A 17,125-nucleotide genomic window follows, 5' to 3' on the forward strand; every position below is an offset into this window, starting at 1 on the left:
CTCCACCCCCACCCCCACCCCCACCTCCACTACACTGGTCACCTAATGGCTTTAGGCCTAAATGAAGAGGGAGAAGGAGGAAGAGGACCTTGGGTTTTTTCTTTAACTCCCAGTGATTCCAATGTGCAGAGAGGGTGGACAGCCAGAGGCCCACCATCTGTCCCTGTGAGAGGTACAGCCACTCAGCCTGCAGAGGCTGCCATAGCTTGGGGGGCTCTGGTGTGCAGGGCAAGGGGCCAAGTGCCAGGGCAGCAGAGATGGAGAAACTCCCACAGCCACCTTTTATTTTTTCCCCCTGGAGTATCCCAGTTCCCCACCCTGGTTCCCCGCCCTGGAGCTCTAACAAATAAATGCCAGTGTGGATCCACCCCCAGCAATTCGGATTCCACTGTCTGTTTTTAAAAACTGCTTCCCAGGGCAGGTGAGGGCAGGGAGAGCCAGTGCTCCAGAGGCACACGCAGTTCAGTCAGCCCTCCCTGCGTTGCAAGGGGTAGAGATCTGCTTACGTGTCATGATCAAGAGCAGGGATTGCAAACTTTTCCTGGTAAGAGTCAGAGAGCAAATATTTCAGGCTTTTCGGCCATAGTCTCTGTCGCAACTACTCAACTCTGTTGTTGCAACGTGAAAGCCACCGCAGACCACTCTAAAGCATGGGTGGTGGGCTGCGTTCCAATGAAACATTATTTACAGGAACAGGCCGCCTGCTTGATTTGGCCCCAGGCTCTAGTCTGCAGACCCTTGATCAAAAGGGAATGGTTTTGAAATTTGCATTTTAAACCTCCCCAACTTCAAGTTATGCTATTGACGGGGACATTTTAATTAAGCAGAAAATAATTAACTGTATTGACTCGAATATTTCCTGATGGGATTTAACTGTTCTGGTTCCTATAAGGATTAGTTAAGACATAATCTTGCCCTGGGTCGAGCTAGTCCCCTGGTCAGGCTCACAGAGGTAGAGCTTGCATTTGCTTTTTTCTTTCTCCCGCTTTTCTTCTGGTTTTGATCGCAGATTAAGCAGCCAGCAGCAGCGCTATTTAAATCTACACCAAATCCAAATGTTAACTACAGACCTGGGGCTTGGGGTTCTACTGAGACTCAAGTGAGTCACTTAGCAGAGGGGTTCAGCTCAGCCACCTGTGCCACTGTCCCTCGGGCACCAGAGGCTCCCAGGAAGGAGCAAGGGCTCGGATGTGGGTGAGGAAGCGACTTGCTGGTTGGCCTGTGCTTATTTGGAAAATATATCTATTGCTCATGCCTGGAAAAAAAAAACACAACCCTTATCATTCAAATCTCAAGTCATCTGCCATTTGTTTTTGAATGATTGATTCTTCCTTTAAAGGGGCCAGGTATAGAGCAGCGTCCCTATGTCCCTATCGCACGGGCTGCCTGAGGCAGCTGCTGCGGGAAGGCGGGCAGATGGAGCACAGCCCATTTTTGGCTGGCAGGCCAGGAACAGCGGAGCATGTGGTGTCAGCAGCTAATAATTAAAACACTAATGTTTCAAGTGGTGGGTTGAGATTTTCAAACACACAGCAACTCAACGGCTGGTTAACACTTCTCAGCTTTCTGGTAATAGTGCTCACATTTATTGTTGGTGTGATGGTCTGTCTTTTTGTAAAACTGGAAGTGTTCCTTCTTCCCCCAAACTGTTAAAAATAAGTTTTCTGGTGTTGATGCCACTCTTGCACTGTGCTCGCTCAGCCCAAGGCTATCCTGATTCCCATCACACACCTGAGAGCCCTCCTCCTCCTCCTCCTCCTCGCTGCAAACTTGAAAATGTTTATGTGTGAGAACACAGGTTTTAAAGAACTTCTTGGGCCGCAACCCCACTATCTATGCTCTGAGCTACAAAGTGGCGTCTTTGATCTAATGAAAACAAGTGGGTGAGAAAACCCCCCAATGCACACCAACCACGCATCTCAGAAAGAACAGACTTGGATGGGAGGCAGGTGTTGTGCGTCCATTGATTCACTTAGCGATGCTTCCTGGGCACCTACCAGTGCCCGGCTCTAACTGATGGGCTTGCAGAGCTCTCGGAGGAACTCATGCTCTTGGGGAGGAAATGACAAAAACAAGTAAATAATGAGAATTTCAGCAAGTGCACACCTGGGGCAGGGCTGGTGCACATACTCCTTTCAAAAGAACTCTAAGCATGGGTGGGATCAGACCACTGTCCAGATCCTGTTTTTGCTCAACCTGGACACAATGATGTTTCTTTTCTTCATGCAAAGAAGAAAAAGGTAAGTGGCTATTTTGAATTTGCTAATGCAGCCACTTCTTTTATTTGTACTGAGGCTACATAATGTGGGCTTAGTAAAGTCTGCAGGATACATTTCTAATGGGAACACTCGCGTGCACGACTACAACAGCAAAGCAATAAATTACCATGATTTTGTACCCCCTGCAGCTCTGAGTTCCATCATACTTCAGGAATGTTGCTTTCACTTATAAAAACTCTACAAATATTGGTGTGTCAGAAAAACAAATATTAAATGAAAATTGTGCTCAAAGACATGAGAAAAAGTGTGCAGTCAGTCACTGGAGACTTGAGAAATAAATCGCACCGGGAAGAACAATTTGCGATATATATAGCTTGCTTAATAATTTACTGGAATTTGCAAACATGGTGATTATGCCAGGCAACGGGTATTTGATTAAATTGAAGAAAATAGCCTCACAGTGTAAGCTGTCCAGAGACTGGGAACGCTTGTACTAACGTGAAAAGGTTTTTGTGTTTCTTAAATTAGAATATTCTTAGAGATTCCAATTTTACTTTTAGATGGAATGCTTGTTTTTTTTTTTGTTTTGTGTTTTTGTGTATTCTCATAGCAACTAAATGACTAGTCAGAGTACTAACATGTGATATATGGCTGTGATTCTGGGCATATTACCTCTGTAAGCCCTTGTTTTCTCACCATGAATATCAGGCAAGAGGGGTGCCTGGCACATGGTGACATGTTCAATGTTAGATGTAAAGAGCCCACAGAACCGACTATGGCAACTTGCTTTTCTGTGAACTCAAAGCCAGGACTGTGTTTGGCCTGGGGATATAGACATGAAGCAAAGAGCTGGTCTGCAGGGAGTCCACAACCTGTGTGTTTTTCAGTGGCTTTGGGAGCCCTGGAAAGAGAATAATTAATATACTGGATGGGGAGAGGGGCCAGAGAAAGTGGCAGAAAGGAGACAGTGATGCCGGCCTAGTAAGCATTCAGGAGAAAGGAATAGGAGGGTGAAGCAGAAGAACAGTGTGCTGAAGACAGCCCGTGTGGAGGGGACCTGAGTCACTAAGTCTGTAAAACGCTCCTGCTCTTCTGACAATTAAAGGTAAAATCCCCTACATTTTAAGTGTTGACTTAATTATATCCAACTCCACTAATTCTTGCCAACTCTGTACCGCAGGGATCTCAAATCAGCTATCTTAACAGAGGAACAATGACTTCACCGGTTCTCCACACACTGTACACCCAGGAGATTCTGGTAACAAGAGGCCATCACACAATTTTTAATTTAAAATTTTAAGAGTAAAGTCTTTGAAATGGCTAAAATCTGGAATATAATTTATTCAAAGCGTTTCACGTTAAAATTATATTAGGTTCAAATACACAGATGTTCAGTTACATATAAAACACACTACAGTTTCCAAAAGTCTACAATGACGTGTACTTTTTAGAACTAGCTGTTTGCTTATAATTTGAATCTAAAACATATTATTGAGCGTTGCTATAACTGTGTTTACTCTGTATTTCCATTCATTTCAATTTCACTAGCAGATATTTAGAAAGCCACCATTTATAAGCCCACCTAGAATGTACATTAAACTTTAAATATTTACATTAAAAAGGGAAAGCCAGTGCTAAAGATATAACAGTTCTTTGTTAATCATGTAATACATTCAATTAGCTGTTTAGAACGCTAGGTTAAGATTCGTGCCCATTTCCTCTGCATTACACCCACATTTCACCAGTCAATACACAAAGTTGGCTTGGAGTCACTTCATGCGATTGAGATTGTACTGTTGACAGCGAAGTCCAGATTATGCCCCAGGGTTATGCCTCATTTGAGAGACCTCTACTAATGAACATTAATACAACTGAGCTCAACTATTAGCATAACTGCAAAAAATAAGGCCTGCTTCAGTGGAATCACTAGAGGGAGGCTCATGGCAAATCCGGCAATATCATAACCACAACACGTGCCGGTCCTGCACCCGAGTCACAAAGGCAAGTTTCATTAAGTCCCTAGGTCTCATGGTTCCTCAGGTCTAACTACAAAGATGAAGAATATGGCCAATGTCATAATAACATTTATTTCTTGGCTCTTCTCCATCATCCCACCCTCTCAAGCAATCTGGCGGCTCTAGATGCAGGATGGCTGGTCCCATAAGACAGGTTAGCAGCACAAACAGCAGGCCAAGTTATTTCCCCAAGGCAGGGGCACCACGCCCCCCACCCCCCCACCCCACGTAAACAGTGGGAAGCAGGTAAGTGGTCACTGATTTCAAATAGATAAGGAATATAACAAAAAGGGGGTAACTCTCAAATGAAACATTTTCAATCCCCATACCTTTGTAATGGCAAACTGACTACCACCGTACATTCTTTTACAGTACCTATTTACAATGCAGATATTAACCGGCATGAAAGCCAATTTGGAGATAACTTTGAAAAAACTGAATGTACACCAAGATTCCACTCCTTCGTATATTAAATCACATAGTTATAGGATCTGAGTAGAAATAAGAGGCTCGTTGTAGTGGTATTTTGTGCTGACAATTCCTGAAACCAGAAGGCGAGGAAGTGCCTTGCTCTATGTCATGATCAGTCAGGACTCAGACTCAGTTTTGGAGACTTCTATGAGCAGAGGCTCATGGGAGCTAGTGTGGTAGAGGGAACGCATGGTGAGGAACCTCTAGGCATCGGCAAACAGTACCCGTCCAAGGGCAAGCAACAGGATTCTGCTTCACTGGAAAATGAGCACTGGGTTTGACGGCTGGTAAGACATCTGCTAGCGCCAACATTTTACAAAACTGGAACATCATGCAGGGCTTCATACATGAACCTCTAAGAAAATGCCATAGATTTATGTTGTAGGCAAACCCAAAAGAGTCTGGTGACCAAGTGCACACAGCTATTGTCAATAAGATGTACATATCATATCCCATATTACCAATAAATACAAGCACATAAACAGATTAACTTTTCGTTTATTTATTTTTGTACTCTCAAATACATTTAAAAAATAACATTTTCGACACAGAATCACAAATACACAAAAAAACAAAGTAGTGCGCTTGCTTCACAAAGGGGTCTCCCTTAATTCCTTTAGCTGCTTTGCATAAAATTCAAAGCTTTCCTGTTGAGGAGATAAAAAGGAAGGGAAGGTAAGATTTACTAGCAAGAGGTGATGGCACAAAACTTAAAAGTCACAAAGTACTGCAAACTGGCAACACTTTGTTTCATGAAATCACCAGCCCCAGATTCAGAGTAAACGCTGGCACCAGGAGCTTGTGTGAGCGTGTGTGTGTGTAGGTACCTGGGTATGGACAATTGTGGTGTTTGAAATAAACATGGTGTGTGACTTTCAGTTCAATGACACAATAAAAAGAAATACTGCATATGATTCCTTTTGTTAAATAGAACAACAAAAACAATAGCCAAAGCATGGAAACAACTTAAATGTCCATCAACGAATGGACGGATGAAAAAGATGTGCTACACACACCAGTGGAATATTATTCAACCATAAAGAAGAATGAAATCTTGCCATTTGCAACAATATAGATGCACCCTGGAGGCATTATAGTAAGAGAAGTGAGACAGAAAAAGAAAAATACAATAAAATCTCACTTATATGTAGACTCTAACAAAACACAAAACAGAGCTCATCTAGAGAAGACTGGTGGTTGCCCGAAGAGAGGTGGGGGATGAAATGGGTGAAGGGGGTCAAAAGGAACACATTTCCAGCTATAGAGCCAGTAAGTCATGGGGATGTAATATACAGCATGGTGCTTTTTAGTTAATGATACCGTACTGCATATGTAAAAGTAGCTAGCAGAGTGGTTCTTCAAAAGTTCTCATTACAAGAAAAAAAATGTTGTTACTATGTATGGTGATGGATATTAACTGAACTTATTGTAGTGTCATTTTGTAATACATACAAGTATCAAATAATTACATTGTATACTTGAACCTAATATAATGTCAATTATATCTCTAAAAAATGTCCTAAGTGAAGAAATAAAAACAAACTCATTTAAACGGAATAAGCAATTAACAGTTCTATAAAACCCTCGGCTATTGAAATACAGGCTAAGAAATGCTATTTCAAGTTGAAATAATGAGAAAACCACCCCAAGGACATTTGATAAATTCATAACTATAGTTGAAGGTCTGAAACTGACCTTGTATTTTAAACCTCACTCCCAGAGGGTTACATCTCCCACAGCCCATGCCCAACGCATGAAAGTTCAGTTCCTGAAACCCTCCCCTGAGGTTTTCCACAGAGATCTAATCCTCATGTAATTAAGTATTCAACTTATTTTTTTTTTACACATTATTGTGAAGTGTTCATAAATCTGTAGAGGTGATTTTTTTCTCTTAAATACTCACAGGGGGCTCAGGGAAAGGGACAGGTTCTCCAGCATTCTTCAGCAAAACTGCATAACGTTTTAGAAACAGATCATCCAATTTTATCTTCTTTGCAGTCAAATTTTCATACAGTGCTTTGGCAGATGAGACATCTTTGTCCACGCCTGAAGAAAGAGATATTAGTCACAGATAAAAGACAACCTATTTTCCTCTTTCCCCAAAACATTTAGCTATAGAGGGATTCCTGTCTTCCTACCTGGATCGCTTTATCCCAAATTAACACTTAACTACCTTAGCAAAAGCCACATTCAGAATCTACAAGCACCCTCACTCCTTCCCCACACCTCTCATTCATGGAGTGTGTGCGTGTGCATGTACTATTTCACTTAAGAGGGTGAGGGAGCAGCCCAGGAGCTACTAGTAGGTTTAGCTGGCTCTCCACCTTGGCTGATTTGCAGAAGTTTTCTTTTTACGTTTACTGCTAAGATTACAGGGGCTCTGTTATTAACTGCAGGGAACTGTTAACATCTAAGCACCTAACAACCCCCTTACCCTACACTAATGTTCTAAAAACAACCCCAACGGTGGCAGCACCAGGGAGGGCCTCCAGAATGGACATGAGAAGTTTAGGAATCAACCGAAAAGGGAGCGAGGGTGATGACACACCAGCTCTCACTGGGTTTGAACAGATCTTTGTAGGTTGGGTGAACTCAGTTTCCTGTGTCAATTCTTTCCCTGCCATGCCAAGGGCTCATCTTCCAGAAGCCGCTCAGAAGCTCCGACCTTCCTTTCACCACTTCCTGATCTCCCTGCTTCTCCCAAGTGGGATGACACAATTTAATAGTTTGGTGTTGTCTGACCCTATTTCATGTTACTTAGTTATTATTGAATATCTGCCAATGGAACTTCGAGAAGGTTTATGATTATAGCTGTTTTAAAATACTTCATGTTCTCCTGACAAGGGTGGAAAACCAGAGAACCAATTTACTAATTCTGATTGTAATCTCTTGTCCTGCCAACGATAAAATCAAAAGAGCAGTTATTTATTTACCTCCTGCCTCAAGTGAGCAAATCAGTGGTTGGCAGATGGGTAGGTGATCAAAACTCAGAAATGCTACTGTGTATTTTGATTACTGAGGAAACTTTAGACTGATTCCCTCTCATATGTGATGGGCAGGCAATCAGGAAACTGCCTGAAAGACAGGAATTTCAACTGTGACTTAAGGTAAAACTTTGGAGCCCATTTTTAGTAAAGGGCCTGTTATTTCAAAGGCCTCGGTAGGCAAGGAGGGTACTGAAGGAGCAAGAAGGCAAGGCAAGTGGTAGTCTCGAGTATGTAGCTATCTCATGCAGTGTTTCAGGTGGCAGGGCCTTGTGGAGATTGGATTGGTTCCCAGTATGTAAACCCAAGTGGACTCCCACGACTTCCCAGGAGCCCGGGATCCCACTCAACACACAGGGCCTCTCTGAAGATGCTCAGTGATACCTGTTTTTATGTTAAAGGTATATGAATAATTTCATATTTTTCTCATAGTTTTTAAACATATTCTAAAGCTAAGTAAATTATTTATATAATTATCTGATATTTATGATTTCTACCTTGAGCTACAGACCAACTTAGTTGACTATATTACAATTATTTAAATCACTTAAATAATATAGTCAGAATAAACTAATTACCACAGCTTTTCATGATGGAAGTATATACTTCTTCTTTTTCAATTAATTCAGGAATCAGTTCTACTAAAGATCTCAATATTGGTGCCTAGGATATTAAAAGAGAAGTCAGAAGAACTGTGAAATAAAACACTGATATATAAACATTAAATCACAAAATCTTGACAATAATTACAACAGAACTGCCTACTCAATTTAATGGACTATTTCCCTTCTGTATACAGGCTGGGTTCAGTTCCAGACCACTGCAAGAAAGCAAGTATTATAATAAGCAAGTTGTAATTTTATTTGCTAGCTTAAATTTGTAAAAAAAAAAAAAAAAAAAGCAACATCACCTAGCTGGCATAGCTCAGTGGTTAAGCATCGGCCTATGAACCAGGAGGCCACAGTTCAATTCCCGGTCAGGGCACAAGCCCAGGTTGCAGGCTTGATCCCCAGGATGGGGTGTGCAGGAGGCAGCTAATCAATGATTCTCTCTCACCAATGATTTTCTGTATCTCCCTTCCTCTCCCTCCCTCTCTGAATTCAATAAAAATATACCAAAAAATTTGCAATTAGGCAAAAGAAGTTTTTTTAAGTGTGTGTGTGGGGGCGCGGGGGGCGGGATGCGGGGGGAGCGGAGGGAGAGGTAGGAGGGAAGTGTGTAGAAATTAATGAAGTCTTAGACCTTCCAGACTGGAGACAACCTAAATATTTCACAATAAAACAAACATTATAATTGGCACTCAATCTGAAACTTCATAATGTGCCTAAATAAACTAAGAATGGGGTTCCTGGTGCTCAACAGGTAAAATCAGATCTAAATAATTTTTTTTTGAAATATGCTTTTATTTATTTTTTAAAATATATTTCATTGACTTTTTACAGAGAGGAAGGGAGAGGGATAGAGAGTTAGAAACATATGAGAGAAACATCGATTCAGCTGCCTCCTGCACATTCCCTACTGGGAATGTGCCGCAACCAAGGTACATGCCCTTGACTGGAATCGAACCTGGGACCCTTTAGTCCAGTCTGCAGGCCGACGCTCTATCCACTTAGCCAAACCAGCCAGGGCTATTCTTTTTTTTAAATAAAAAATAGGACTTGGTTCTGTTCTACGCACCATGCATGAATCTTTTAGTGCACATAAGGTAAGTGCACAAATTGAGAACAATAATTTTTGGCACATACCGGTTTTAAGGCCTAATGGCGAACCTACCAGATCGTTAAAAATGGCCTGTGATGAGGGGAATGTTTCTGCACACTGTTACATGTACCAAGTGACCTAAGCAACAGGATTTTTATCTCCTGTTTCTCTGGACCCTTCCTGATGGCTCCTAATGCATAACTATGTGCATAGAGCATTCACTGCATGAACTTGTTTTGCGTTTCCAGTTCAACTAAGGAGCCACACCAACTTTCTATCAACATTTAAATATATATTTTATTGATTTTTTACAGAGAGGAAGGGAGAGGGATAGAGAGCCAGAAACATCGATGAGAGAGAAACATCGATCAGCTGCCTCCTGCACATCTCCCACTGGGGATGTGCCCGCAACCAAGGTACATGCCCTTGACCGGAATCGAACCCAGGGCCCCTCAGTCCGCAGGCCAATGCTCTATTCACCGAGTCAAACTGGTTTGGGCATCTATCAACATTTAAAAATGTAAACAAGTACAGACAAGTAAAGTCTTCGATCTTCAGTGTTTTTAGATCAGGCCCTGAAGCAACAAGACTGGCTTATAGCATCATTGACTTGTCAGCAAGTTAAGCATAGTACCTTTCCTGGCCTCCGAGAACTCCTCATAAAGAACACCACGAAAATTGGGGTTTGCTCGGCAATTGCACCACATCTCTAAAAATTGAAACATTACTCAGTAAGTGAAGGTTTCTGATAAACAAGCAGACCAAGGCAATTATTTCCAATTAAGAAAGTTCACAATAATACAGTAATGTATCATTACTCATAGGAGGGCCTAGTAGTCGACCAATATTTTTAAGGCAAGAAAAAAGAACCATGTCAAGCTTTTGTGATTGCTACCCTTGGGATTGCAAGTATAAAAGTTTGTTTAAAAAGACAAGGGAAAAATTAAACTAGTGCTTCAACAAACCACAGAATAAGGTTTAGGACTGCAAAGAAAGAGGAAAAAAAGAAACACTACTCCTCTCCAATTATACTGCCAAGCATTCACAAGTGAGCTAGGGATCATAAGGTTAATTATACATTTAATAAGGTGTCAGGGAGATAACTGCTCGTTTCTTTATAAAAATTAAAATGTACAAAGCAAGTTCTCTTTAAAGTATAATTACCTACACTTATGCATACAAAAGGACTGATTTCAATCTCTCGATTTTATAAAAGGCTTTCATTGCGACAGCCAGTGCCTGAGAGAGACAAAAGTTACATTAAAAAAAAAAGTTTATGTGACAGACCAGATAAATCAAGTGTCTGCCCAATCTCAGATGCAACAGTAAAGTCAAATATGGCAAGACAATATTTTAGTTCACACTCTTCGTAGATGTCATTCCTTAAGTTTCTAAAAGCTCATTCCTCTTTCAAAGCTTTAAAACATTGTCAATACTAAAACGAATAGTATAAAAAGAACTTTTGGGGACACACAGAACATTTACATTATAAACTGATGTTTTCGACATCTGTGAATAAAGTATTCTTCGGCACAGTAAGTATAATCTTTTACTGTTTGACAAGCAGGTAAAGGATAGGTAAAGGCTTTCTCATTTGAAACCTCAGTCTACTGAAGGGATGAAAACGAAAAGACTGCTGTTGTTGCCTAACACTCAGCGGTCACGAAGTGCTAGGCAGGCCGTTGTGGCTGAATGCAGCTCTGAGGGCAGCAGGCTCCCACCCCAGGTGCTGTCAGCCTTGAAAGATTCTGGCTCAGAACAAGCTGGTAGAGGAAATAACAAGTGCCACCCTTCTAAAGAACCATCAAAATAATGTGTTAAAATTGAACAAATACTACCACATGTATAATTAGATATGCAAATACCCCTAGTAGGTACACGGAGAAATGTACACACAAAGATAAAGCATTCGAGTTTATTTCTTTCAAGAGAGAACCTGAAATATTAAAGGCAGGAAGATTAAAAAATTCCTGAAATCCCTATCATAAACTTCCTTTTCTATTTTGTTGTTTTTTTTTTGAAGGTAAAGAAACCAAACCAAACAACAGAATTTTCAATCAACTGGAATTTCTCTCTGGCCAGAAAAAGAAGTACAAAAGCCGTAGAGACAGTGCCAACTTACACTTTTTACAAAACTGTTAACAGAGATATTTCTCAGGCATACCTCTTAAAAATGGCTTGGATTCTACTGTCAAACTAGATGAACTTTAAGGATGGAGCGAGAGCTCAGGTAAATGGGTAGTTCTATCATCCCTCTCTATTACTTGAAAATGTAAGTGAATATAATATCATTTACTATCAGAAATCGGCCCCAGGCCTCAATCTAACACAGGGAGTCTACACAAACAGCCCGTTGGCAGGATCACGGTGACTGTTTGACTGCCGCCTGCTGGGAAGGGGCTCCGCCGTGGTGCCTGTTTGTGTACATTGCCAGTGGCAGCTCCGATCACCCACTGTTCCCCACTTGGAGCAGCTTTATATTTAGTGCTGCTAAAATAGCAGGAATGCCGCTGTCCCCTTCCCTGGGGATTGCTAATTTAACTGAGATTGTGGGCCACAGAGACCTGCATTTGTCGTTTAATGTGTCTGTGACACACAAGTGAATAGAAAGCAAATGCAACTCTTAATAAACCTTGAATAAGGCACGAACATGTTTGAGTGTTTAAGTGAGAAGCGGTACTTGAAAAGCAAACATTTCCTACTTTTTGTTTGCAAACTGTGTTGCCATGGTGATGCACAGTATTTAGAGCATTAGAGAAATTAAAGTAGGAAATCAAAGGAATTGTTACCTATCTGTAGAGAAACATTTGTCTTTAAATCATTTCATCAAAACAAGTCTTCCCTCTGCCCCCTCCCCCCTAAAATCTAAGGACATTTCCAATCTGATTTGGCACAGCATCCCATAATTCACAATCCAGTCCTTATCGTGCAACCTTGACTCACAATGAACTTAAATGTGCTAGCACTGCAATTCCATTCTAATATTCTACCACACACTTGTGTCAAGTAATTTCTCAATTTACTTCTCACGAGCCATCAGCCCCACTGCTCCATGTGTGGTGGGCCATTACCTGTAGGAGGGCTCTGGCATCATCCACCTTGCCCGAATCCACAAGCTGAAGGAAAAGGTCGGTGACTGGTTTGTATACTGCAAACTGATTGGCCAATCTCTCTGCCATGATGCTTACTGAAAAAAATGACAGGGAAGAAAAATCTTTCATTTAAACCATCCACCAAAGAAACGGGGTCCAGCCTCACCAGAGAGAAAATGTGGTTCTGTTTTGTGTGTGTGCTTGTTTTTTGTTTTTTTTTTATAAAAGCAAAAAACACAGCTAACTTACTCTTTTCAAGTGCTGGATCCAACTGCTCCTCTATTACTTTTCTGAATAAGTATGCCAAGCCAAAATACTGGGTTTCCATGGTTTGATTCCCTGAAGTAAGCATATTTTCAATGTTTTCTATTGCAACATCTATGTTATTGCTGTAAAAGAAAGTTGTAGTTGCTTAGAGACAAAATCAAACTACTATATATACAAGCATTATAACTTAAAAAATTGTAGCTTAAATATTTAATTTGATTTTGTAGCTCTTTGGATATAAAATAAAAGCTTGTGTAAGTGCTACAACTTTGGCTGTATTATCTACAATGGTCACTACTGCATAAAGTAAAGTTAGTATGTATCATCTCAGTATTCTTTTTTTTTTTTAAATATATTTTATTGATTTTTTACAGAGAAGAGGGGAGAGGGATAGAGAGTTAGAAACATCGATGAGAGAGAAACACCGATCAGCTGCCTCCTGCACACCTCCCACTGGGGATGTGCCCGCAACCAAGGCACATGCCCCTGACCGGAATCGAACCCGGGACCCTTGAGTCCGCAGGCCGATGCTCCATCTGCTGAGCCAAACCGGTTAGGGCATCATCTCAGTATTCTTAAAGATGCTGATGATGTCTTTAAAAGGTGTACTTTCAAATCTCTCAACCCATAGTCACCATGATTTTTTTTCTGTCAGGTATTATAGAATATTTGAAAAATATTCAATTTATACTAAAATTATCAGAAAAAAGTATCTTCACACTTTACATTAAAAATTCAATTACATAGCCTTATTTAACAAGTTATAGTAAAAGAATTATCTTTATAACTTTTTGGGTAAGGTTCTCTTTAGTTGCTACTTTACAGTTATGGCACTCCAAATAATTTTATGTTGAAATTATTACCTAAAACATAAGAATTCTCGAACTAAAAATGAACACCCATTACAATAAATTTTTCTTACAGGTCTTAGTTAGAAAAATTATTCACTAGTAAATAAAAACATATTCTCCACATCATATAAAACTGTGTTTATATGATAACATTTAAAAATTCATCTGCTCTTACTGGGATAATTTCCTTGAACTTAACAAAATCACATTTTCTCATTAAAGGGAAAGTTTAAAGTTCTATTGGGGAAATAGTTTTAAAAGGGAAAACAAAACACAACGTCTTCGCCCAAAGATATAGAAACAAAAAGAAACACCTAAAATACACAAACGTTACATTTTAGTATCATAACCCATTAAATATATGTAAGATTAACTACTAAAGAACATTTTTTTTCTAAAGGCCTGAAGAGGTCAATTCCATAATTATCCTCATGAATTTTGAACTTGAGAAAGTTAATAAAAATCAAGTTGCTTCTTTCTACAGTGGTGATTCTCACAAGGAATCTAGAGTTGGTGGTAAGAGAATCACCTCTATATCCCTCCTTTTTTGTGGAGCTGTAATGACAGGGTGGATGGTAGGAGGGTGGGAAAAGAGAAACTCCTATTTCTAACAAGCTTGCTGGGCCTTCTATTTCACAATGTTCTAGTAGACTGTCACCCTCAGTGTTGCTGGCAATCAATGAATTCATTTTTCACTTCTGTAACAACGTGTTTCCACAAGGGCCTAGTCTGTATGAATGAGAACAGTCAGCAACTGTGAAACAAATTTTACGAATTTGATAAATGTTCTTTATTCTGATTTAATTTAAAGCTAACACACATTTCATAATGTATAATACAGAATTCCCAAACAGTTAGAGAATGATCAGCAACTGGCGTCAATATTTCCTCTTCAGTTGATATGGTTTCTTATAGCTTAAAAAAGTTTTAAAAGGTAGTATTAGAGGTAATGCTCCTCCCTGCATCTGATGGAGAAAAAGAAAGCTTGAAAATACTCACTTCTTTATTTGTGCCAAAGCAATGTTATTGATGAAAACCATATTTGAAAGTCCAATCAACTCTTCGAGTCCATTTACCATCTTCTGAATTGCTTGTATGCTTTCTAAATCACCCTTCAAAGCACACGCCTGAATCAGGCGGGTCACTGCTATCTTAGAAGGTGTCTGCCCCCGATCCAAGGCCGTCTTTAGCATTGTTAGAGCCTCTACAATAGAAGACCAGGTGACAGAGTTTTTCTTATATTAACCATAATGACTTTAATGCACTTTGAAAACCAGCTTTTAAATATAAACACCAAATGGCTATAGACGAAAAGCTATGAATAATTTATCCTACATTACAGAAAATATTAACACTTTATAAGAAACCTAAAAAATGACAATTTATTTGACTACCTATAAGATAGAGACCAGAGAAATGTCTTCTTTAAGTCACAGAAAATACAAATGATACTGAAAGAATGTGGGTACCATTCTGGGAAAACATTTAGTGACTAATTTCAAGGAAGTTAACAAGTTCAGAGAAATATAAATAAGAATTTTAAAAATTAAAATTTCCAAAAATACGTAATTTCTACTATATTTATACTTTCCCACACTTTATTATGCTCAAAGATTAGATGATTATCAAATCTTCTAATATTCCAAAGATTCTTTCTTGAAAACAGTATCTTTTTCTAGTCCAAACAGGATCAATCATGCAAAAGCAGCCAAACTGAAACATTCAACTTTCACACTAGCAGACTTGTTTTACACTACTGAATAATATCTTGTAGATAGTTTCTTGCACTCATTTTTCTAAGAAAATAAAACTCACCAGATTCCCACAGATATAGCCACAGGAGTTTTGTTTTTTTCTTAAGTATCATACTTAACATTACCTGATTATGGATACATTTAGAACATCCTTCTGATTTAATGACTCGTGCTAGTGTAGTGAAATCATTATATTAAATAAAGTGGTGGATTGAGGGAAAATATAATACTTAGCATAACAATTAACACTACTACCAAAAAAAACCTTCACAGCTTACAGCAATTAAAGCAATGTAACCTAGACAGAACTAAGACTCTCAAAGCAGCTTTCCAAATAAGGAGAACCTTTCTTTTACAGAAGAATGGGGAAAGAGTAATAATTAAAGTCTATTAAAAGTGATACAGTGAAAAGACAATGAATTCGGTGTTTATTACTGAATAAACAATTTATAATAACTCCAAATCTCAGTGATTCTCAAATGGGGAAGAGGAAACAGGTAGTTTAAAAGGCATATTCAATAAAATTTTATAAATATGTACATATAGGAAACAAAAAATGTTATTAATGTTATAGAAAATAAGCTTGATAACATCTTTTTAACTGGCGGTCATACACAGATAATTTCAGGATATTCTTATTAACTAAGAATATTGTCAGCTAAGGAGGATTTTTCCACCAGTGAATTAAAATAATAACAGAAATAAGATAACGATGATGATGATGATAGTAACTAGCATTTATTGAGCTTTAACTACATTTGTTGAGCCTTTACTACATGCCAGGCACAGTAGTAACAACTACACTCACAACTACCCAAGTACCAATTTTACAGGTGAGAAACAGAGGCAGAGAGTTTAAATAATTTGCCCAAGGTCATATTGCTAGACACTAACCCAAGGACCTAACCACCTCACAGGCTGCATCAATGAATGCACATGCGCATGACAGTGGAGGATCGAGGAGAGGAGATCACATCATATCTACCCAAAAGGAGTATGGGACTTTAGAACCTAAATCATATTCCCAGGACCTGCCTTCTCTACAGTTTATGACTTAAGAGACAATAAAAATCGGTACCTATCCACAACTGATCCTTTTCACTCTCACCTAATTTATTAGTCATATTGATTATATTGCAACATGTATCAGCTATTAATATTCCAAAACAGTATTCGCTTATAAAATTAGATTAAAATGAAATTGACTTTATTTTTCTTCCTGTTTTAGATGAGATTGAGAAAAAGAAACCTGAAAAAGAGAAGAGGATTTTAAAAATTGGGAGCTCAGCCATAGAGCAAAATAAAGACATGGGGCAGTGCCAACACCATTCCCATCCTTGCCCATATCAGTTTAACAATAGTAAGTCTGTGGTGAGGCACAGGAGGTGGCTCATAGCTCCTGCTCTCAGCCAACTTCCAGTTCAACTGAATAGCTGAGATGTGAAAATTACATGTCAAAGTTTCTTATGGTTTCTCCAGGGTATCTAACAATATAAGTAGGGGGTAGTAGTCAAGTTAAATTCAGTTCAGGTTCAGCTCAAAAATTAATCCCTTGAAATTAAAAAAGTGTTTTATTCTTATCTTCGTGCCTACAGATATATATAAACTAAAATACCAATTTGACAAAAAGCCTTTTTTGAAAATGAAAGCTTTTAAAATATTAAAAACAAGCCCTACAACACTCAATTATGACTTAAGGCTGTCCAAAAAGATGGTGTAGGCTGGCCCTGCCTGTGGACTGCTGAGGTGAAAATTTTGCAAAGGGAAATCA

At 39.3% G+C, this 17,125-nt stretch overlaps 1 protein-coding gene across 2 annotated transcripts in view; it reads right to left on the minus strand.

Annotated features, from left to right (window-relative positions):
- Window positions 1-5,185: 5,185 nt before the first annotated feature.
- The window catches only part of LRPPRC (leucine rich pentatricopeptide repeat containing), a 92,124-nt gene continuing 80,184 nt past the window's right edge, over window positions 5,186-17,125 (minus strand). For both annotated transcript variants that reach the window (XM_070429123.1, XM_070429122.1), the window contains exons 32-38: window positions 14,600-14,804; window positions 12,732-12,871; window positions 12,462-12,577; window positions 10,025-10,099; window positions 8,268-8,352; window positions 6,609-6,751; window positions 5,186-5,352 (exon numbers count right to left, since the gene is read on the minus strand). In XM_070429123.1, the coding sequence (XP_070285224.1) occupies window positions 5,296-5,352; window positions 6,609-6,751; window positions 8,268-8,352; window positions 10,025-10,099; window positions 12,462-12,577; window positions 12,732-12,871; window positions 14,600-14,804 (821 nt within the window). In that variant the 3' untranslated portion in view covers window positions 5,186-5,295. The remainder of the gene's footprint in view (window positions 5,353-6,608; window positions 6,752-8,267; window positions 8,353-10,024; window positions 10,100-12,461; window positions 12,578-12,731; window positions 12,872-14,599; window positions 14,805-17,125) is intronic.

The sequence above is a fragment of the Myotis yumanensis genome, unplaced genomic scaffold, assembly GCF_028538775.1.
Source record: "Myotis yumanensis isolate MYYU_CA2020_CCGP unplaced genomic scaffold, mMyoYum1.0.hap1 SCAF_11, whole genome shotgun sequence".
In the NCBI taxonomy this organism is placed as follows: domain Eukaryota; kingdom Metazoa; phylum Chordata; class Mammalia; order Chiroptera; family Vespertilionidae; genus Myotis; species Myotis yumanensis.